Below are 21,071 nucleotides of genomic sequence, written 5' to 3' on the forward strand. Positions count from 1 at the left end.
ACCCTCAACTAATGAAGCTCCATCCCTCCGGAAGGGCTCCGGCACCATCACCGGGCTCCACTCCAGCCTCGCGCCTCAGAGACACACTTGTTCAGGCGGCGTTCCGCCGCCGCCGAGGCTCCGTGCTTTCCGGGCCACCCCCGCCCACTGGGGCAGGGCTCTCACCAGGGGGCAGTCGGGGGACCCTCGCAATCTTGCCGGTGATCTCCGCAGTGAGCACCGCGAAGTCCTGCTCGTAGCCTTCGAAGTCAGACGACATGGCGACTCCGGAGTGATGAGCCCAGGCCGGAGGCTAGGTCGTGGCAGGGGCCACGCGGGACAGGGGAACACGGTGGAGGGACCCCGGGCGGCACCCTCGAGAGCAGAACGGAGAACCGGGGACAGCTCCCGGCCGACCGCTTCCTAGTTGTTCGTCGCAATCTCGGTCCTCAGGAAATTGGGCTGCGTGCGCTTTTTAGTTTCCGCTCAGGCTTCAAAATTAAGAAATTCGTTAAGAAAAAGCTCTTCGACTAGGGTCCCAAAAAGCCTCTGGAAATATGCGGGTTCTCAGGGATCACTGGAAGCATCTGTTTTACTCCTCCAAGTTCTGGAAAGCGGCTCCGGTTCCCCAGCTACAGGTCACAGGCGCTTGCTTCCAGAGGGAAGTGTGATGCGGGGAACTTCCCGGAAGTGGTGGTCTTGGAGACTGCGCACGGGGCCTGCGCGGGAGAGACGGGGCGAGGGCGCTGGCCGGGAGACCGAGCGGTTGGGGCAGGTCTGGGGCTTGAGCCTCTAGCAACCAGGCTTTGGTCTCTGCGTGCGTTGGACTTGGGTATTCATGACGGAGTTATCCGAGGAAGAGAAAACCTGTTCCGGGTGAGCCCAGGCCGCCGGAAATGCGATGGGCAAGGAGGGGGCACTAATGACTAGACTGAGGTGGCAGTCTAGGCGGGGGATGTGACCGTGATTTTGGCGTCTTCGACCCACCCGAGTGAGACCAGACTCTCCAGATGTTGAGACCAATAACCAGATGTCTTTCCCCAGGGTGAGGATTTCTGAGCGCTCTTCTCCAGGACACGGACGGGAAACGGGGGCACAAGGCAGCAGCATCTGGTGCTTGGAAGTCTTTATTATGCTGTACCTCAGATCTTCTTCCCTGACTTGCTCCAGTCCAGTTAGAAAGATCCTTCTACTGGTCTTCCCGGGGCTCCACCTCCTGCCTTCCCCGCCCCTCACTCCGGGAGGCGCTTACTCCTCTTTTTTTCTCAACTGTTCTCATTCATCTTCATTCTCATATACGCCTCCAGTCGTGGTTTCACACACGCTTCTCTCTTCCCCTCCTCTCCTTGCACTCTCTCTTTGCCTTCACTCTCCCGCTTCTTTACCCTTGGCCCGAGTAGACCCTTATGTTGGTGTTTTGGGGGCAACCGCAGGCAAATGGTGTAGACCATGTCTGGATCATACCATACTTGATTCGAGATGGGTAAGAAGCAGTGTAGAATTCCATAAAGGGAGCTCTATGACTTGGTTTCTATTCTGAGTTCAGCTGTTACTTGTGACCTTGGTCTAATCACTTAGCTTCTCCCAGCCACTTTCTCTTCCATGAAGAGGGAAGCTGGATTGGATAAACTCTAAGGGCCTCCTTCCCAGCTCTAAAATTCTTTGTGGCCTCAAACCATTCACTAAACGTTGGGTAGTCACAGTCCTTAGACAAGTTCGGTACAAAGGAATAAAAATAGCTATTTTAGAATCGTGTATCCAGTTTGTATGTCATTCAGACTTGAACCCTATTTTAGATAAAATGAAAAAAGTTCTTTTTGTCATTGGACAAGATACTCATCCCGTAGTAGTGCACTTGTGAGATGCTTTTGTGTAGGTGATTATGGGAGTTAATAAATACAGTATATAATGTTTTACTAAACTTCCTTATTTTGTTTTCTTTAGATTGGGTTTCAACCCAAGATACTGGATTCTCCTACTTAAGATAAAGAGTTCTAAGTGTATAACAGTGAAAATGGCATAATCTGCATTAACATCCCACAGCTTGAAGGCATGACAATTAAAGAACACACATGGACTTGTGGCACATGGAAATGTGTGCACAGAAAAGAGAAATCTATAATTCTTTAAAAATAGGAAGTCATTCTTCCTCACCAAAATGGGCACATTCTGCTCAGTTATCAAGTTTGAAAATCTCCAAGAATTAAAGAGACTTTGTCACTGGGGTCCCATCATAGCCCTTAGTGTTATAGCAATATGTTCTACGATGGCCATGATTGACTCTGTCTTGTGGTATTGGCCCTTACATACAACTGGAGGAAGCGTGAATTTCATCATGTTGATAAATTGGACTGTCATGATTCTTTATAATTACTTCAATGCCATGTTTGTTGGTCCTGGCTTTGTCCCTCTGGGGTGGAAACCGGTAAGAAAAAGATTCCTTAAAGTGATGAACTCTAATGATAATCATGGATTTAGTTTTTGCCTTATGTGCTAACCAATAATGTCAAACGCAGCCTGCTGTTTGCCTTGGTAGAGACTAAGCATATTATTCTAATCACTGATTATTTAAAGTTCAAAGAATATTTGATACCAGTTTGAAAATATTGATCTAAATTAGTATTTCCCAAAGTATTGCATTGAATACTTCTCCTGCATTTAAAAAAAAAAAAAATGGAGGCGGGGTGGTGAGTCCATGTTCATGAGTTTCCAGGAAACACTGCATATCAGAAACTTCATAATTTCACAATGTGATTTTACTGTAGGATCTTTTTTCATGTGATAATTAACAACCCTCAGAACTAGGAAAATTCCTTAGAAACTACTGGCTTAAGTTATAAAGGTTTTAAATCATTGCAGTGAAATCATAACATTGGGAAGTATAGTATCAATCAGTTTATTGATAGTATCAACTTATGGCTTCTTAAAAATTATTAGAAAGTTTATGCTTGTGAATTTCCATATTCCTTGCGGAGGGACATCACCTGGTAGTTTGTTAGAGATGTAGAATCTTGGGCTCCACTTCAGAACTACTGAATCAGAATCTGCATTTAAAAAAATCCCCAGATGATTGTTAGGTATGTTAAAGTTGGAGAAACACTAGCGTACTATTTGAGGTGAGTACAGAGGTAGGTAAAATACAATTCATATTCTGAAAAACTTTCTAACTGAGGAGAGAACAAGGCACTTGTGCAGATAACTATAGAGTAGAACGTGATGGATGCTGCTGAATTTAGAGGGAACTGATGGTTTTCAGCTGGAGACCTGAGGGAGGAGCAGGCATATCCACAGGAGATGGGGAACAGGGCATTTCAGGTTGAGAGAATGGTGGGAGCACGGATTCAGGAACAATGGACAGCCTAGTTTGGTTGGAAAAGAGGTTATGTAGTGCAGATAAGGCTGAAACAAAGGCAGATTATGGAAGGCCTCAAATACATGAGAAATTAGACCATAGGGAGTTATTAGAGGTTTTCAAGCAGGGCTTTGACATAATCAGAGTTGTGTCATAGGAATATTATTCTGACAATAGACACTTGGATTAGAGAGAAACTGCAGTAAAGGAAACTAGTTAGGAAATGAATAAAGTGGTCCAAGGGAGGGGGCTGATTTCGGAAAGAGTATCACCTGCGATGCAGAATCCCCGCCCTAAATCACCTGCCAAGTTGTCAGCTGCCTTTTTTTCTGAACTTGCTCCATTCCACTAAGATTTTGGATCTTAGTAGAACCATCACGTATACTCATTGACGCTGGATTTGGATGGAGTGTGCGGAAGAGAAATTAAAAATGACTTCTAGGTAATTGGAAAAGCGATGCTGCTGTTATCAGAAATTCATTGTTTAAAAATATTTTAGCTCAAATAAAAGGGCTGGAAATGCAAGTTGAGATTCCATCCTTCCCCCATCCCCATAAAAGAAAATCAAACTGTAGGAAAGTATTTATTTATAAGGCTTGACTTATTATTACCCAGGGTCAGATATCTGATGTATTTTTGTTTATATTTTGCTGCCAAGGAACATTCTCAGGATAGCATGTACCTCCAGTATTGTAAAGTCTGCCAAGCATACAAGGCGCCGCGGTCACACCACTGCAGAAAGTGTAACAGGTACTGTCTGTCTTTGCTATTCATTGGGGAGTGATCAACTTGATTACCGGTCTTTATTGTTCTTTCTACCACATCAATCCTAGTTTTATTCTCTACAAGGTTGCTACTTTATAAAAAATATTGTCAAAATACTAGTGTCCATAATCTCCGTTTTACTCTTAAATTATCAATTCTGATAATAAATAGATCTCACTCTTTTTTGTTGTAAGTGAAAAGATTTTCTAGAAAAATACAGATTTACTTTGCTGCTTGTCCTGCCAAGAACAGGTTAAAAACTGATACCTTTGAGTTGCTTCCATAGATCAGGATTAATTGTGCTTGTCAACTGTCATCTTGACTAGGTTTGGAATTGTTCTGAGTCTACATTATAAAAGAGACCAGCTTTTTCCATTATTTAGTTGACTAACATTTACACGTTATACAAATCTAATAAATACATCCAGGTGCCTGTTACCACAGTGTTTTAATATAAAAAACTTAATGGGAAGAAAACTGAATCCCTATAAAAAATGTGAAATAAGCTAGAACCTTTTTTAATGAACAGCTATATCCAGTGATTAATAAGAAATTTATGATGAGAATGTTGAGGTTTAGGGGAACAATTGGAGGCAAATAAAGTTTAGTTTGAGGCCAGGAAATTTTTTTCTAGCAACAATGAGGAAAGTAAGCACAGGGGACTTTGCTTATTGTACCACGTCTTCTATTCTGGAGTTAGCTTACTTGGCTCAGAGATTCTACATCTAAAGGACGCGAACAGGAAGGAAGTGACAAGGGTCTGCTAGGCCCCATCAACCCCAGTGGAGACTTATAAGTGATTTTGTTGAGTCTCTATTGTACTCTACTTCAGTCACTGCATTTCAGAGCTAGAGGAAAACCAGGAACTGTATTCATTTCTTTATAATGAACCTCAGTGGGCCTCCTGACTTCTTTAAACAAACTCGCTTGTAGCAGACGTCTTTTCCTCAGAAGCTGTTACAAAGCCTGCCCTCTCTTGTGCTGTTTAGAATCGAAAAGAAGTCACTGTTCTGAGTTGTTTAAAAACTCAAAGATTTTTCTTTCTCTTCCATGAAGTATAATACCTCTGTGACTCATGGACATGCTAGATTCCTATTTGCTTGATCTTTTGAAGACCAAAGTTCTTTAAAGTAGACAGGATTTTCTGCCTCATGTTTTATGTAAATTTTTCTTGTTAGATGTGTGATGAAGATGGACCATCACTGTCCTTGGATCAACAACTGTTGTGGTTACCAAAATCATGCTTCGTTCACACTGTTTCTCCTTTTAGCACCACTGGGTTGTATTCATGCTGCCTTCATTTTTGTTATGACTATGTATACACAGCTTTATAATCGGGTAAGTGAAAATGTTTGTTATAAAATCATTCATTCCAGATTAAATGGTAGTTATTAAGATCATTTAAGAAGTCCCTTTTGGAATTATACTTTTTATGATTTAGGTGAGAAAACAGAACTTTTTTTACCTCTGTATGAATTCCCTTTTTAAAAAAATTTTAGCTTAATTTTTAAGATGAGGAAAGATGATTTTGCTCTGGAAACTCACCTTACATGCTCTAGCTGAAATTGATAATTATTTTAGTACTGTATATATCATTTGTTAGATTTCAAACTTGGTAGCTGTGGTAAGAATAAACAGAGGGGAAAAAAAGAAGAGCGAGAAGAGAAAGACAACACTAGTGCTTTCTCTTTCCATCCAGTTCATGTGGCAAGTTGTAGCTCTTTTGTTCATTTCTAATTCCAGTGCCCTGGAAGGTGGGTCATGGAGCAGGCACATGTCCTAACATATCCTGCAATAGATTGAGTTGATTTATGGGCAAACAGTCACGAGATGAAGTTCAGGGGTCACAAATTCAAGTCCCTAAAGAGGCCTGGAAGGAAAATGAGGGACACAGGCCTGATGGGACCATGGCAAACTGGAGAACACATGTCCTTCACACAAGGGACAACCCATGTTTGACTGCAACCAGTTTTTGATGTTTGGAAATCCAGCCTAGTGATGCTAGATCTTCCAATTTTTCAAGAAAAATCTGAAAATCTGGATTTTTTATGTTAAATCTCCTGATTTCTAAATGTTGCAGGCCAGGCAATACACCTCTGCAGGCCACGTTTGGCCTGCATTTTGCTAGTTTTTAACCTCTGATTGTGGAACATGAGGGAAGAAAGCACTGACTCCTAGGCTATATGTGTTGCTATGGAAGAGTACTGTAAATACAGAAAAGCAAAGCAAGGATGGGAAACACAGTTACAATTTAGATTGATGTCTGCTGTTGTTCATGCATGTTAATGTTTGTGTGGTCTGCCTAACACTTTCTGAGGAAATAATCCAAAAAATAACATTTGGGAATAAGTAAGCATGATATTGTGCATATCAATATGAATTCAAGTCACAGTATTAATTAGAAACAACTGTTCACTTTGGCCATGGTGTCAAGTTGTCATTTCTTGATCTTTTTGATCAAGTTGCTTTAAAGGTTACAGTACAGTCTGACGATTTGCAACCACCAAGTATTTTGAGCGTGTGCTGTTGTTGTTTATAGCTCTCTTTTGGGTGGAACACAGTAAAGATTGACATGAGTGCAGCCCGGAGAGATCCTCTTCCAGTTATTCCATTTGGATTAGCTGCATTTGCTGCCACCTTGTTTGCCTTGGGATTAGCTTTAGGAACAACCATAGCTGTTGGAATGTTGTTTTTTATCCAGGTAAGTTCCTCAGTTGCCCCTAGCTAAAAGTTGTCAAGTTGTTGGGGCTGCTTCTGATGAGAGAGGGATAAAGGCTGCATTGAAGTATGCAGTATGAAACGGAAATTATTGGTACTTATTCCATCTAGGTAATTAATTTAATCTTCTTTCTACTAGTCAGATAATTTTGAAGTAACTGCCAGAATTTCTACGTGACTGATTTAGTTTTAAAAAATGTTAACTTAGAGTTATGTAGCACTTTATACTTAAGAAATCTCTTCTCACATTTATAATCTCTCTTGGTCTTCACATAAGCCCCAAAAGAGATTGAAGAGTTTTATTTTCCCTTCCTTACAAATGAGTAATTGAGTCACAGAAAACTTAAGTGACTTACCCAAGATCACCCATTCGTGTATTCAATAAACATAATTATTAATGTTATTTTATAATAGCATATATTTAATCATAATCAAAATAACATAGCTGACATTGAGCACTTGCATGCAAGACACTGTTTTAGGCACTTTACATGTGTTAGCTCCTTTAGCCTGCATAACAACCCTATGATATAGGTGCTGTTTAATGTCTACTCTGTGATGAATTACTCTGCTAATTTCTGAGACTACGATAATGAAAATGAAGTTGTTCTTGCCCTTAAGGAACTCATAATTGGTAGTAAACAGTTAACCCCTACAGGGTCATGTGTGTATCACAGTTTTATGTACAAAGTGCTAGGAGAACACAGAGAAGGAGGATGTGACCCTGACAGGATCACAAAACAGTTCTTATGACTCTTCATCACTTAATTAGTTTATCCGTTCATTGAAGGCCCACTGTGGGCCAGGTATTGTGCTAGTTTCTTGGAATATAAGGACTCCTGGTTGCTCTTACTCTGTCACACTGTCTCTGTGAAGGCACAGCCAAACTTCACAGAAAAGCAGAACTCTCATAGAATTAGAAATGCTGGTCTTGAGGGCCCCGATGCATCACCCAACCCTTTTGAACTCTTGGTTTTGAAATAAGCTGGTTTGGGTTATACTTCGTGTTTTCTACTAGCCTGCGGTCAAATTGTTTGAAATTTTTCCCCCAGTGCCTATAATTAAGAGTCATTTTAGAAATAAACTAAAATCCTATCATGTAAAAACATACGTAAATGGAACTAGGCATATCTAGGAGAGTTGAAAAATAGAATCATGACAGAATATATTCAATTTTTAAGGCAAGTGGAATATCTAGATTGAAATGAGTCGCTTGTAATAAGTAGATTAATCATAAATTTAAGATCAATTAAAAATAGTGATAAAAGATTTTAATAGCAAAATATGCTTAAGTATTGATTGAATGGATTATATCAATGTTTTAACACTGAAAACCTTGTAGAAGATAGTACTTAAAACATGAATTTTTATTAAAACAGTAGATTCAGACATGATTGTGGATTGATGTAATCATTTTCATGGAGAGGGATTGTAGTGCAGTGGTTAAGAACAAGGACTTTGGAGTCAGGTGGACCACGCAGTAACTGTGTTACTTAATCTCTGTTATCCTCGTGTCTTCATCTGTAGAGTATAGTAATAAAAACGATCTCATAGGGTTAGTATAAAGATGATAATCTTAAATGAACCAAGGTCACATAAAATTTTACTGTCTATCCCTTAATTTCCAGATGAAAATAATTCTCAGAAATAAAACTTCTATTGAATCATGGATTGAAGAGAAGGTAAATTTTATAATTGTCTCCTCAATATGAATAAATATGATTAACTAATAGACTAGATTAACTAATAAGTGCCCAGAAGTGAAAACTTGGCTACCAGATAGCTTCCTTAAGTCATTTCATGCCAGGTAAAAGGTGAATATAGGAAACATTTGATTTATTCCTGGTTTAATATAACTCCCACAGAAACACGCTTTTTACACACCCTGAGTTGCTGAAGAGGCCTCAGCCACACGTGAAGCCATTTGGCCATTCTCTCAGACTAGAGGAGAAGGCAGCCCATTTGGAAAAGAACCTCTATCCTACCTAGGTGCCATCAAGTTTTCCTTAGTGCTTTAGACATCAGATAGGGCTTACAGATAACATTTAGCTTGTCACAGACCTCACAACCTCCAATACGTATTTCACACTGTGCATGGTGATTCTGGTGTAGAAAATAAATCTGACTACCCACCACCTGCTTAAAACTTCTCAGGGCGTCACCATCCCTGCAGCAGGGGTTGTAACCCCAAATGCCTGCAGGGTCCATCCAGATAACCTGGGTGTGTGGAGCTGGCCAGCATACCAGAGCTGCCTGACAGACAGGCTGATTGTTGCCACAGGGGAATACTCATCCAGGATTGTGAGATAGTCTCATTTTCTTTTTTTCAAGAAAAGTAAGAGATTTGGATTTCTATGATACCTCCTTTCAGTTTTGGGGGTTTTCTTGAGGAAGATTAGCCCTGAGCTAACATCTGCTGCCAATCCTCCTCTTTTTGCTGAGGAAGACTGGCCCTGAGCTAACATCCGTGCCCATCTTCCTCTACTTTATATGTGGGATGCCTGCCATAGCATGGCTTGACAAGCGGTGTGTAGGTCCACACCCGGGATCTGAACTGGTGAACCCCAGGCCGCTGAAGTGGGGCATGCGAACTTAACTGCTGTGCCACTGGGCCAGTCCTCCTTTCAGTTTTTAAATGCTGGCAAGCATTTCAAATTACAAACAAACAAAAACCTTTGTGGGCCAAACCAAACACACCGACAGGATGTATTTAGCCCTCTGGCAGCCAGTTTGTGAGCTTTAATTTGCAGCAGTTGTTCTCAAACTTTTTGGTCTCAGGACCCTTTTACATTCTCAAAAATTAAGGACACTAAAGAGCTTTTGTTAATGTGCCCCCCGTGAAACAGTTCCTTCCACCCTGAGTAAACCCTTGCTTTCTCTTAAATCTGTTTATCAACATCCCTTCTTTACACCTGGATTCTTTTGTGCTTCTAAACAACCAGAAGCGTTGAAGATTTTTTTATATATGGAATAAAGTTACTGACGCTTTTAATAAGCATTTTTGAATGTTTATTCCTAAATAAGCCCTGTCATACACTCTCTGGATGATCTTATACGAGTTTGGTGTTGTGTGTCAAGTTCTTCCTGTATTGTGATAAATTTGTCAATCTCTTTTATGTACACCAACATTACAACAGGGAGGAAGTGTTTTTATGAATGATACAACTTTTACGAATAACGTTCTCAGTAGTATATTACTAAAAGTCATTTAAGGCAGTGGCATCAGCCATCTTATATCTTTGTTACCCACAGGCTAAAGATCGAATTCAATATTATCAACTAGATGAAGTCTTTGTTTTTCCTTATGACATGGGAAGTAGATGGAAGAACTTTAAACAGGTATTTACGTGGTCAGGGGTCCCTGAAGGAGATGGACTGGAGTGGCCGATAAGAGAAGGGTGTCACCAGTACAGCTTAACAGTGAGTATTTCTGTTCAAATAGCCCTTCCTTTCCTGCCTCACCTTCTTCCCTTTAACTCAGATCACATTTTATCGTAAAACGAGTAATAAATTTTTCAGTATGGCAAAATGAATCTAGGTTAATAATGTTTTTTTTTTTTAAGATTGGCACCTGAGCTAACAGCTGTTGCCAATCTTCTTTTTGGGGTGTGTGTGCTTTTTCTCCCCAAACTGCCCCCAGTACATAGTTGTATATTTTAATTGTGGGTCCTTCTACTTGTGGCATGTGGGATGCCGCCTCAGCATGGCCTGATGAGCAGTGCCATGTCCACGCCCAGGATCTAAACCAGCAAAACCCTGGGCTGCTGAAGCAGAGCACATGAATTTAACCACTTGGCCACAGGACCGGCCCCTAAGTTAATAATCTTAAAGCACTCTTTGTATCATGTCTCTCCCTTTATTTAAATCTCTCCTTAACTCTCCATACCTGTGAGATAAAGTCCTGATTCCTTAACTTGCTTTACAAAATCTGGCCTAAAACTGCCTTCCAACTACTTCCTAACAGAAATCCTCTTTTCCAGTCAGTCTAGTCTACTCGGTGAACTCCTTGTGCATTCCTGCCACCTGAATTTGCCCACACTGTTGTTTCTATCTCATGTGACCTCCTCTCTAACTGAAATTATTAAGACCCATTCCAGTCCCACTTCTTCCATAAAGTCTAACCTAACTGCTCTAGACTCATCTGGATTTGGCACTTAAATCAAATACCACTGTATGGTTGCACATGAAGTCTCTTATTTTTATTTAATTCTTGGATCTTATATCTTTAACTTAACTTGACAAAATTCTAGGACAGAGACTGTGTGTTATCTTTATTTCCCCTACTATAATATAGTACCGTTTATTAAATTGTTACTGGATAAATGAAGAAAAGTGAGTCATAATGATGACTTTTAGTCAAGACTTGTTGAGTTTTGCAGTCTGCCACATTGCTATAGAATCGGGGAATCTCAGTGTCATCTTCCCCATTAGTACTACCCTAGAAGCTCCGTGAGGGTGGAGAGCACATCTCCCTTAGCCGTAGGCTGCAGGGAGTGCTCTGTGAGCATACGCAGATGAAGACATTAGAGAGAGAATCGTGAGAGGAGAAGAAAGTCCCACTTCAGCCCCTATTCTTGGGTATAGGGCCTTCTTTCCATGCTGAAAAACATGTGGCCTTTGAATTATCAGCAGTTTGAAATGTTGGAAAATTGGGAGTTTTGTCATGTCACTCTGATGCGGTAGATAAGGAAAACCTATTTTTCAAAATTACGATGAGACTTAATTTTTTCTTTTTATATCTTCCAAACAGATAGAACAGTTGAAACAAAAAGCTGATAAAAGAGTCAGAAGTGTGAGTAATTCTTTTGCAATGATACTAATTTCTTTTTTCTTGTGTCAAGCTCTAGACTTTTATGTAGGTTTTAAAATTGCCTTTGAGTAGAAGCCAGCTATTGGCTTTTATTAAATAGTATTTCTTAACACATTTGTTGGAATTTGATGTAGTTCACTTTTGTTTTCATTTAAATACTTTGGACTGGAAGTTTGGAGGGAATTTAGTCAATTTATATTGTCAAGAGAGAAATCCTTATCCTCAATATAGCTTGTTACTATGAAACCCATCCTTACAATTATGCTATACAATATGATGGCCATTAGCCACATGTGGCTGTTTAAATTAATTGAAAAGAAATAAAAAATTCTGTTCCTTGGTTGCACCAGCCACGTTAGAACTGCTCAGTAGCTACATGTGTTTAGGGGATACCACATTGGATATAACAAATATAGAATGTAGCCATCATTGCAGAAAGTTCTGGACAGCAGTGCTCTAGAATGTAATTCTTAGCTGTGTGCTTGAAATGAAAGGCGAGCAAAGCCCTGAGAACCAGAAACATCATTTGTCTCCTGTAAGGGAACTGGGTGGGTTGGGAACTGGGAGGGAAAAACTAGGCATCTGGTATTTTGGATCTACCTTTAACAATTTAAATTCGAACTTTAAAAAACTCAGATATGGGTAAATGTTAGCTTTTTCTTCTGATCACTGGTGACAGGTTCGGTATAAAGTAATAGAAGATTATAGTGGTGCCTGCTGTCCTTTGAATAAAGGAATCAAAACCTTCTTCACAAGCCCTTGCACTGAAGAGCCGCGAATAAGGCTACGGAAAGGGGAGTTCATTTTAGCTACAAGAGGGTTACGGTAAGTGATAGAAATTACTGAATTTGTTCTTTAATGACAAAATTAGCAACTAACCTAAAAAAATTAATTTTGATCCTTTAAATATTTCAGATACTGGTTGTATGGAGACAAAATTCTTGATGATTCCTTTATAGAAGGTATGAGCATGGAAGGCAATGTTTAAAGGACAGGACTTGTAGCAATAATTCCAAATTTTACAAGAGTAACTTTTATAAACAGTCACATGTCACATGCATTAGGGGAACTAAATAGAAAGGCACATCATTAAGCAACAGAACGAAGCACCCTTGTATTATTTCTCCGTGGCACTTGTATTTATCAGGTCTTTTTAATGATAGCTAACATTTGCACTCTTCTATGTGACAGGCATTTGTGTAAGTACTTCCCTTGTGGCAATGAAGTCCCCAACAGCCCTCTGAGGCAGGTACTATTATTTACATTTTATTGATGAGGGAACTGAAACACAGAGAGGCTGAGCTACTTGCCCAAGGCCACATTAAGAACAGGTGGAGCCAGGGCTCCATCCCAGGCAGTCTGGCCCCAGCGTCGGTGTGGTAACTAACCCCAGTGCTATAGGCTCCCCCTTTGAATGAACATTCCTATTAAGTTATTATAAAAACTAATGGATTGAAACCTTCTGTGTCTTTTTATTTAAGTTTTAGAATTGTACCTTTTTAAAGTAAAGATTAACTCAGGATGTTCTTTTAAAAACACTGGGTTAGGGGACAGCCTGGTGGCGTAGTGGTTAAGTTTGCACACTCTGCTCTGGCAGCCCAGAGTTTACGGGTTTGAATTCTGGATGCAGACCTACACACCACTCATCAAGTGATGCTGTGGCGCATCCCACATACAAAACAGGAAGATTGGCACAGATGTTAGTTCAGGGACAATCTTCCTCACCAAAAAACACTAACAAAAAAACCACTGGATTAATTGTAAATTAACCCCAGTGACTGCTTAGGCACTTAGACAACCTTGATATAGAAATTTACATGTTAGAAAGGTCTGAAAAGGAAATTCACCAAGGCTACAGAGAGGTAGTTCCCCTGGACCAGATGAAATGTAGCAGTGTGCCACAGCAGCCTAATGATCACACACGTGTAAGTGAATACCCATATTGAAAAGTTCCCCTGACTCCACTTAGAGGTTATTCTGAACCACATGAGCTCCTTTTCCAAATAATGGAATTTGGGAAATACCTGTTTTCTAGCTTGTTAGTAGCATTTAAAAACCATGTATTTTCCCCTCTCAAACTGTGCTTATAAAAGGTGGTAAAGGGGAAAAAAAAGTAAAGTCTAACTAAAAGCTTATTAATTTGAAGTAATAGGACTTATGCGTCTCAGTAATGTCATTGTAGTAAATCTCACTATTTCACATCAATTTCATTTTCTCCCTCAGGTGTTTCAAGAATAAGAGGATGGTTCCCTAGAAACTGTGTGGAAAAGTGTCCCTGTGACACTGAAACAGATCAAGCCCCAGAGGGCGAGAAGAAAACTAGATAGCCTCTGTTAAAGTAAAATTATTCTTTAAATCCGTTTCATTACTTGAAAATTGTACATATTACTAAAGAATTATGCAATGAGCCTACTCTGGTTAAGGTGTTCTTTTCCTCCAAGGTGCCCTAGTGCCATGATCTAAATATTTTTATTACCATTTTGGAATGGAGAAGCCATTCTGCATATGCCTCTGCACTCCTGCCCCTTTGCCACCTCTTCCTCGCCCCAAAAGGAAAAACACTCACCCAAGTGAGTCAATTGCATTTTCTCTAGGATTTTTATGCCCTGCACACTATGGACCTCACCTGCAGATGGAGCTCCCCTTTGCCAGGAGCATCTGCATGTGATGCTTTTATCCTGTTTCTTCCTCAGTTGATATTTCTTACGTAATATTCTAGATACTATAGAACTTAATTTGTCAGATTCACTATAAGCTCAAATTTTGTTACCTGTCTTTTAATATTGCAGATTTTGTCAAATCAAATAAAGATCAATGGATATTCTATATAAATCGTAGTTTTTATTTAAAGCATCTTTCTTTTGTGCTGAAAAAGAAAATTTTGTCTTGAGTTCCTTATGGAAAAACTGTTCTACTACCTCATGAAAAATTGGCATCTTTAATCAGGAGTCTTAAGACATACATATTTGCCTCAGTAAATAAACCCTTTAAAGGCATTTTGAGATTACAGTATTCTAGGAATATCAAACTGCTCCTGTACACTTGAATATATCAAAACCTGAAGCTTATGCAAGTGGTAGGATCTAAGCTGGTGGACTTGGATTCTTAAAGTTGGGCTTATCTAAACCCGTGAATAGAATTACAGAAGTCACCTATTCCAGTATTAATTCTTTCCAAGGCAGAGAACTTGAGCTTTGGGGTCAGGCTTGTAACAGTTAACAATAAGGGAAGGGCACCTGGGGATTTAGCAGTGAATGACACACAACTCTGCCCCATTCCAGTGAGGGGTGGGGAAGTGGACAGACACATAGTATAATATAGTGTACTCTAATACAGTATATGATACAGTAAACTATATGCCAGATGGAGTCATTATGAAGAAAGCCAGTGGGACAGTCTGATGGAGGTGACATTTGAAGCAGATGAGTGGACAAGTCATATGCCCCTGGGAGTATCTGCATTTTAGGCAGAGGGAACAGCCAGAGCAAGAAGCTGAAATGTGCTTGGCATGTTTGAGGAATAGTAAGGCAGCCAGTGTGGTTCAGGTGGAATGAGAGGGGGCAACAGGAGAGGACGTCAAAGAGCTGATGGGGCTAGACTGCAGGGACCTGTGAAGTTAATTCCTACCTTCTCTTTTGTTTCAGCTACTCAAGAATAGACATTTCTTCAGCTTTTCTGGGCTCCAAGTTTAGAAAGACCATCCAGGAACATTCTCCTTAACTCCACTTACAGGCCAGAAAGGAGCACTATTCAAGACTACTTAGAAAAACGGTGAAGGAGAAAGAACAAGAATCGTACCCAGCTAGAGTTTGAGCTTAGCTGGTTTTTGTTTTGTTACTTACGACTGTGGGATAAGACAGCCTGGGCCTCTCAAGATGGTTTTCCTCAGTAGTTATCAAACTTGGTTGCATATTAGAATCACCTTGGACCTTTTAAAAATCCCAATGCCCAGGTTATACCCCACACCTGGTTAATCAGAATCCCTGAAGTGGCACCCATGCATTAGCATTTTTTTAAGCTCCCAGGTAATTCTAGTGTGCAGCCAGGTAATGCTAGTGAGAGTTACCAGCTTACATGATTGGTAAGTGGCCTCAGTCTAAGGCTGATTCTCATCATGGTTCATGAGGAAACAAACACCACAATATAAGTATCTGCAGTTGTTTATTCTAAAGATTTTACAAGTGGAAGCAACATCTGTGGCCTGGGGTACAGCAGAAACGAGTCCAGGGCAGAAAAGATCAGTTGGTTCCTTGACAGAAGATTGCCTGTTGTGTAGGTGTCATGCTTGCCCATAGGTCATTTTTTCTCAGTCAGGAGGTTTTGACTCAGTGCTTGCCTCATTTACTGGAAGAGTGCACTTGAGGTAAGTTTCAGCTCCTTGCCCCACAGCTTCCAGCTCGGCAGCAAACTGCGAGGAACAGATTTCGTCAACAGATACTACTTACTGTAGGTAACACTTTAAGAACATTCTTTTTGGGCAACATGTCAGGCCCAATGTCTAATTCTCCCAAGTCCGAGAAACTAGAGTGTTTAGGAAATTTTCTGTAAGATCAAACTTTTCCCTTCTGTACACAGACTTCAGTGTACACAGGAGTACTTAGTAAAAATTTTTGTCACAGATATAATTAATATTAGTGATAGGTTAAATCTCAGTTTAAAATCTTAGTGATTCTGTGGCGTAGTTAGAAAACAAATTAGAAACAGCCTTTCAGAACTTACAGATTCTTAATTTGAACATTGGAAGGCCTAAGTGTTGGGACTGTCAAAAAGTTAGGCTTACTATAAAATGGGGAAAATGTCACAGAGGGTCACTTTGGCCCTTGAATGAGTGGTCACTTATAAAGGTTGGAGATCATGAGGAAGGGACAGAATACGAATGGACCTGGAAGAAAGATATGTTGATAAAAGTGGCCCTAAAACCTAAATGTCGGCAACATTTAAGAGGGGAAGGACAAGATTGATTTAGTTCAGGGCTAAGCCTCCACATTGTAAGTCTCTCGCTTAATATTTTTAAAAACCCCCAAAACTATGGTTTGATAATTTAGTAGGTAAAACAACAGATGGGCCGGCCCCATGGCTGAATGGTTAAGTTTGTGCGTTCCGCTTCAGCGGCCCGGGGTTCGCCAGTTCGGATCCTGGGTGCAGACATACACACTGCTCATCAAGCCATGCTATAGTGGCATCCCACATAGAAGAGCTAGAATGACCTACAGCTGGGATATACAACTATGTACTGGGGGGGGCCTTGGGGAGAAAAAAAAAAAAGAGGAAGATGGGCAACAGATGTTAGCTCAGGGCCAATCTTCCTCATCAAAAAAAAAAAAAAAAAAAAGCCCACAAACCTAGACAGGAAGACAAAAAAATGAATGTAAGATTAATTTTTAATCCATATTCCCACAAGGCAGTCTACCTCCGAGTCCCTTCCAGCCATAAGTACCTTAACCTACTCCTGGATATTGTCATACAGGCTGTTGATTTGGCTCTGGAAGTACTTGGAAATCTCTCCCCGCTTTGCTTTCAATGTTGGTGTTAAGAGCCCATTTTCAATGGAAAATGGCTCTGGATGAAGAAAGATGTTTTTTACCTGGAAGAGAAGAAGAACACACACACATACACGCATACGTGTTTATTAGAGATTTGGACTTTTCTGCAGAGCACTCTAAGTGCTCTGTGAAGAACCTTAAACAATGTTTCACCTTATAAAAGTGGGGTTGATGAAGTAGGAGGGTAAGGAGAACCATAACACGTGCCCATTGGCACATACTTATAATCCGGGAAAGAAAGAAGTAGGGAGAAGGGAGAAAGGATTGTGAACAGCAAAAGGGACCTTACAAGTAATACAGAAGGTCACTGCTATTCGTAGTTAATGGGTTGACGGTGCAGAAATCTAAAACCAATTCCTTGGAAAATATACATTTAAACTCCATTATCAATACGAACTTTAAAACTTTCTAGTGTGACTTGAGAGACCAGGATAACATCAGTAGACGTACCTGTTCAAAGGATTTAAGGCCACCTTCTTTCCCAGTTTTCTGCAAGTCTTCTAAAATGGCTTCCTTTACAACCTAAGAATATCAAACATAGCTTAAAGCATGGCTCTTTGAAAATCAGCCCAAATGAAAGGCTATGCAAGGACCAACTCAAAATGCCTAGAAAAGGCCATCAGGACCAAAGTAGGATTTAGAGTGTGTAGAAGCACATTTTATGCCTAGTATTGCTCAAAGAAAAAAATTAATGATAAGAAAAGGCGAATCTAAATATTAACAGTTTTTTTCTGGATGGCATTTTAAATTTTCTATTTCCCAACTTTTTGCCCCACAGTGAACTCATTACTACAAAAAGAATAGAGTTTTGTTGTTGTTGTTTTTAAACTCCCCATCCTATCCTCCAGCCTGATAAAATCAATCTGTTTAGACTGCAGCCACCTGTCACAAATGCAGGAAGAGTCTGTTCTTCCAGAGAGGTGGCTCTGGGAACCCATGGGTGCCCGAGCTGGTGGGGCCTCCCCTCTCCCATGACAGGCACCCATGGGGTGCATAAAGCTTTCCATAGTGAGACTTACTTGGTTCTGGCACAGTTCTTCAAGGGAGCCCTTAACCCCAAGTTTGGCTGCAAATGAGGGCAGCACATCTGGGTCAGGAACCACCACTCCTACTAAGGATGACTATGGAAAGGAAACAAAAGCACGGGGGCATATGAGAACTGTGTAGCCTGCCCCACCGTGGGTAAAGCAAGCGGGATTATATTTCTATAACAGACATTTTCCAAGACCTCAAATTCAGGACTAGTATCCTACTCCTTTCTCACCATGTGTTTCAAACCCTCATGGAACTCTAATCCCATTTTCCCACTTGACATCTCTTTACAAAAATCTTCTATTCAAATTCGATTGTTCAAAAAGAAATCGTGTTCAACATTAAGCTTAAGGTATCTTTGGCCTGTCCATATCAACCTTCCGCAACTCCCAAAAGGCTAAGTATAAGCACAGTATATAGAAAACAGTTTGTACCCGAGGAACTCTCATTATAGTGGAAACTAAGTGCAGCGTGGGGTTCTTTTTCACTGAATGGCTACACTTTACTATAACGGTTTTAACAATTCTACTCACTGACTTACAGAGTCTATCATAGTTTCAAAAATTTTTTTTTTACTTATATTGCGTTATTTGAGGTTTGGATGTGGCTTCATTTCTTTAGTTTATAAGCTCAGATCTGCTCATCCTAAACCCACCTATACAGATTTCCTGTAGCTATGGGAATCAGCATGGTCTGTGCCTGAAAGGGGCTATTGTTAAAACAACGTATTACCTGTAAGCTTTCCCCGTGTACAAATATCTGTGACACCGGTCTACTCCTGGTGTAGATATTTTCTATCTTCTCTGGAGCGATGTATTCTCCTTGGGCCAGCTTGAAAATATTCTTTTTACGGTCAATGATCTTCAGAGTTCCATTCTATGGGAGACAGATAACAGCGTCAGTGTGGTTGAGCCCTGTGGATCGTGTCAGTGGCGAGAGTGGCAAAGTCACAGTTATCTTCCTTCTTTAAACTTGACTTCTCTAGAGAGTTTTGAGCAATCTTTTAGTTCTCTTTCTTGGCTTAGGGGAAAGGAAGGGAAGCAGCTTCCAGCAAGAACCTGTCTACACTTTGTCTATATGGAGAGTCAATAGGCAGCCTCAGAAAAAGTCCCTAGAACCTTCTGGGGTGGTGTAAATGGTGGCCTCATCCCACGAAGAAATTTTGCAGCTCTGAATTTCCAATAACTTAATTTTCAATTACTCCATTTCCAGAATGCTCCTCACTAGGGAAGGAGTTATACTCTATTAAGACGTTTGACTCAGTTAGATCGTGCCCTCCCTGACTCCCTTTAATGGAGCCCTCCTGTTAGATCCAGAGCAGGCTACAACAGCTCTGCTGTGCTAATGCTAATCAGACAAGTCAATAATTGTGCTTGTTAGGACAGAAGCAGGGCTGCGAGGGCTCTCTGCCCAGCCACCAGAGGTTATTTGCAGCTTCATTTCTCTGAGCTAATTGGTCTGAGGAGCTTAGGTTCTTAGGGATTTGAGTTATAGAATTGGGACAAGTGGCAAATACAGTCCACATGATCACACCCTAAGTAGGACAATAGACTGAACCAACCCTGGAACCATCAACAAGCCTGACTTAAGAAATTCGCCATCATTTCAGCCTAACAGACATTATCTGGAGGTGATTCATAAGGCTCAGTCCTTTATAACTCCAGTGTGGGGGCCCATCTATTGCCTACATCCTAGGCTAATCAGAGCAGGGAACTCTTATTATACAGAAACAGATATGTTAGCAAGATACACCTAGACCCAAATCTATGAAATACATCATTTGAACCAGTGTTCTTGAAGGTCTCATTGTCAAGCATTCCTTAAATGTCACATAAATCTTGAGAATATTGAGCAAGAAAGGAGATTTAAGATACGATTACATTCGCACTCCCCCAGCACGTAGTAGACAAAAACTTCTCAGAGAGGAGATCTCTTGGAAAATCCCCTGCAGGGCTTCTAAGGCTGCATCACTATCAGGCAATAATTTCCTCTCTTAGGAAAACAGATGGGGTTGACAGAGACGGCTACTGATTGCATGTCAGCAAGCTATGCTTAAAAAAATGTCTCTGTCTTCCACAGAGAAAGGCTGTGACTGACAGGCAAAAACTAGCCTCTGCATACACCTCGTTTAGAAATCCTGCTTCCTTGTTTTGATATAGCTCTGTATATTAAGTGGGAAGAAACTTAGTCCTTTGAAACTCATGAAAGGCAAATGTTACAGGCCCATGGAGTTATCAGATCACAATTTCTGCCTCAAGAAAAGTAAAACAAAAGAAAACAACAATCAGACCGTTACACCCCTCCCCCGGAAAAGGTACCTAATTTTCCTTCATCTGTGAGCAAGTCTATTCCATTGTCAAAGGAGCCATCCCAACTCAGCTGACTAATCTGTTTGCATGTCTGCACATCTTCCTGATAAGCAGATGGTTTTCCCCAATCCAGTAGCATAGACTCCCAGGAGCTTTGAAGAAACACCCACCGGGAGCCAGCGACCGATGTCTCCTGTGTGAAGCCAGCCATCCTTGTCCAGGACTTCCTCTGTCTTCTCAGGCTCCTTCAGGTATCCTTTGAACACGTTGGTGCCTTTGATGCAGACCTAAACATCAGGTGGTACAGGTGGTGACAATAGCAAAGGCTGTTACTCCCGGCTTGGGTACTTTACAAAACACCTGCTCCCACCTTAAATCAGTTGTTGGTGTGACGAGCTACAGGTTACTACGACGTGAAGAGCCCAGATTTTAATCCCCATTGTGGGGGATAGGAAAGTGAGGCTCAGATCCTTATGAAAGATCTCAAACAAGTCAAACCCAAGCCTGCTCACAATTGTGTGTTCTTTCTGTTACAAACATCCCCACCATGATTGTCTGGACGT

The 21,071-nt window shown here is 40.7% G+C and overlaps 3 protein-coding genes across 28 annotated transcripts in view; 1 reads left to right on the top strand and 2 right to left on the bottom strand.

Annotated features, from left to right (window-relative positions):
- Positions 1-408, bottom strand: part of VTI1A (vesicle transport through interaction with t-SNAREs 1A) — a 342,609-nt gene extending 342,201 nt beyond the window's left edge. For 5 of the 6 annotated variants that reach the window (XM_014733068.3, XM_014733066.3, XM_005602229.4 and 2 more), the window contains exon 1: positions 166-305. In XM_014733068.3, coding sequence (XP_014588554.1) covers positions 166-259 — 94 coding nt within the window. In that variant the 5' untranslated portion in view covers positions 260-305. Of the gene's footprint in view, positions 1-165 lie in introns of all 6 variants that reach the window. The other variant, XM_001498407.6, reaches the window with a different exon arrangement.
- Positions 409-655: 247 nt separating this feature from the next.
- On the top strand, positions 656-14,456 carry ZDHHC6 (zinc finger DHHC-type palmitoyltransferase 6). 5 transcript variants are annotated; one of them, XM_023639355.2, is made up of 11 exons: positions 656-855; positions 1,924-2,404; positions 3,990-4,081; positions 5,275-5,434; positions 6,636-6,797; positions 8,443-8,496; positions 10,067-10,234; positions 11,565-11,606; positions 12,304-12,449; positions 12,540-12,586; positions 13,848-14,456. In XM_023639355.2, exons 2-11 carry the CDS (start codon positions 2,138-2,140, stop codon positions 13,949-13,951), a joined length of 1,242 nt encoding a protein of 413 aa, XP_023495123.1. In that variant the 5' UTR covers positions 656-855; positions 1,924-2,137; the 3' UTR covers positions 13,952-14,456. The 5 variants fall into 5 exon arrangements, with proteins under 5 accessions (XP_023495123.1, XP_023495122.1, XP_023495134.1 ...); XM_023639354.2 differs by having other exon boundaries at positions 661-1,024; XM_023639366.2 differs by having other exon boundaries at positions 715-855; positions 5,367-5,434.
- Positions 14,457-15,768: 1,312 nt separating this feature from the next.
- ACSL5 (acyl-CoA synthetase long chain family member 5) overlaps positions 15,769-21,071 on the bottom strand; it is a 63,530-nt gene continuing 58,227 nt past the window's right edge. For 13 of the 17 annotated variants that reach the window (XM_014733062.3, XM_070220412.1, XM_005602230.4 and 10 more), the window contains 6 exons: positions 20,679-20,795; positions 18,932-19,075; positions 18,187-18,288; positions 17,618-17,689; positions 17,062-17,208; positions 15,769-16,032 (listed from right to left, as the gene is read on the bottom strand). In XM_014733062.3, coding sequence (XP_014588548.1) covers positions 17,068-17,208; positions 17,618-17,689; positions 18,187-18,288; positions 18,932-19,075; positions 20,679-20,795 — 576 coding nt within the window. In that variant the 3' untranslated portion in view covers positions 15,769-16,032; positions 17,062-17,067. The remainder of the gene's footprint in view (positions 16,033-17,061; positions 17,209-17,617; positions 17,690-18,186; positions 18,289-18,931; positions 19,076-20,678; positions 20,796-21,071) is intronic. The other 4 variants (XM_070220441.1, XM_070220449.1, XM_014733064.3 and 1 more) reach the window with 1 other exon arrangement.

Source organism: Equus caballus, chromosome 1 (assembly GCF_041296265.1).
Source record: "Equus caballus isolate H_3958 breed thoroughbred chromosome 1, TB-T2T, whole genome shotgun sequence".
In the NCBI taxonomy this organism is placed as follows: Eukaryota; Metazoa; Chordata; class Mammalia; order Perissodactyla; family Equidae; genus Equus; species Equus caballus.

Bases quoted from the DNA above. Each gene is read 5' to 3' on its own strand.
- ZDHHC6 (XM_023639355.2), top strand. From the start codon at position 2,138: ATGGGCACATTCTGCTCAGTTATCAAGTTTGAAAATCTCCAAGAATTA. The intron at 5,435-6,635 runs GTAAGTGAAAAT...TGTTGTTTATAG, and splicing joins ATACACAGCTTTATAATCGG to CTCTCTTTTGGGTGGAACAC. The intron at 8,497-10,066 runs GTAAATTTTATA...TGTTACCCACAG, and splicing joins AATCATGGATTGAAGAGAAG to GCTAAAGATCGAATTCAATA.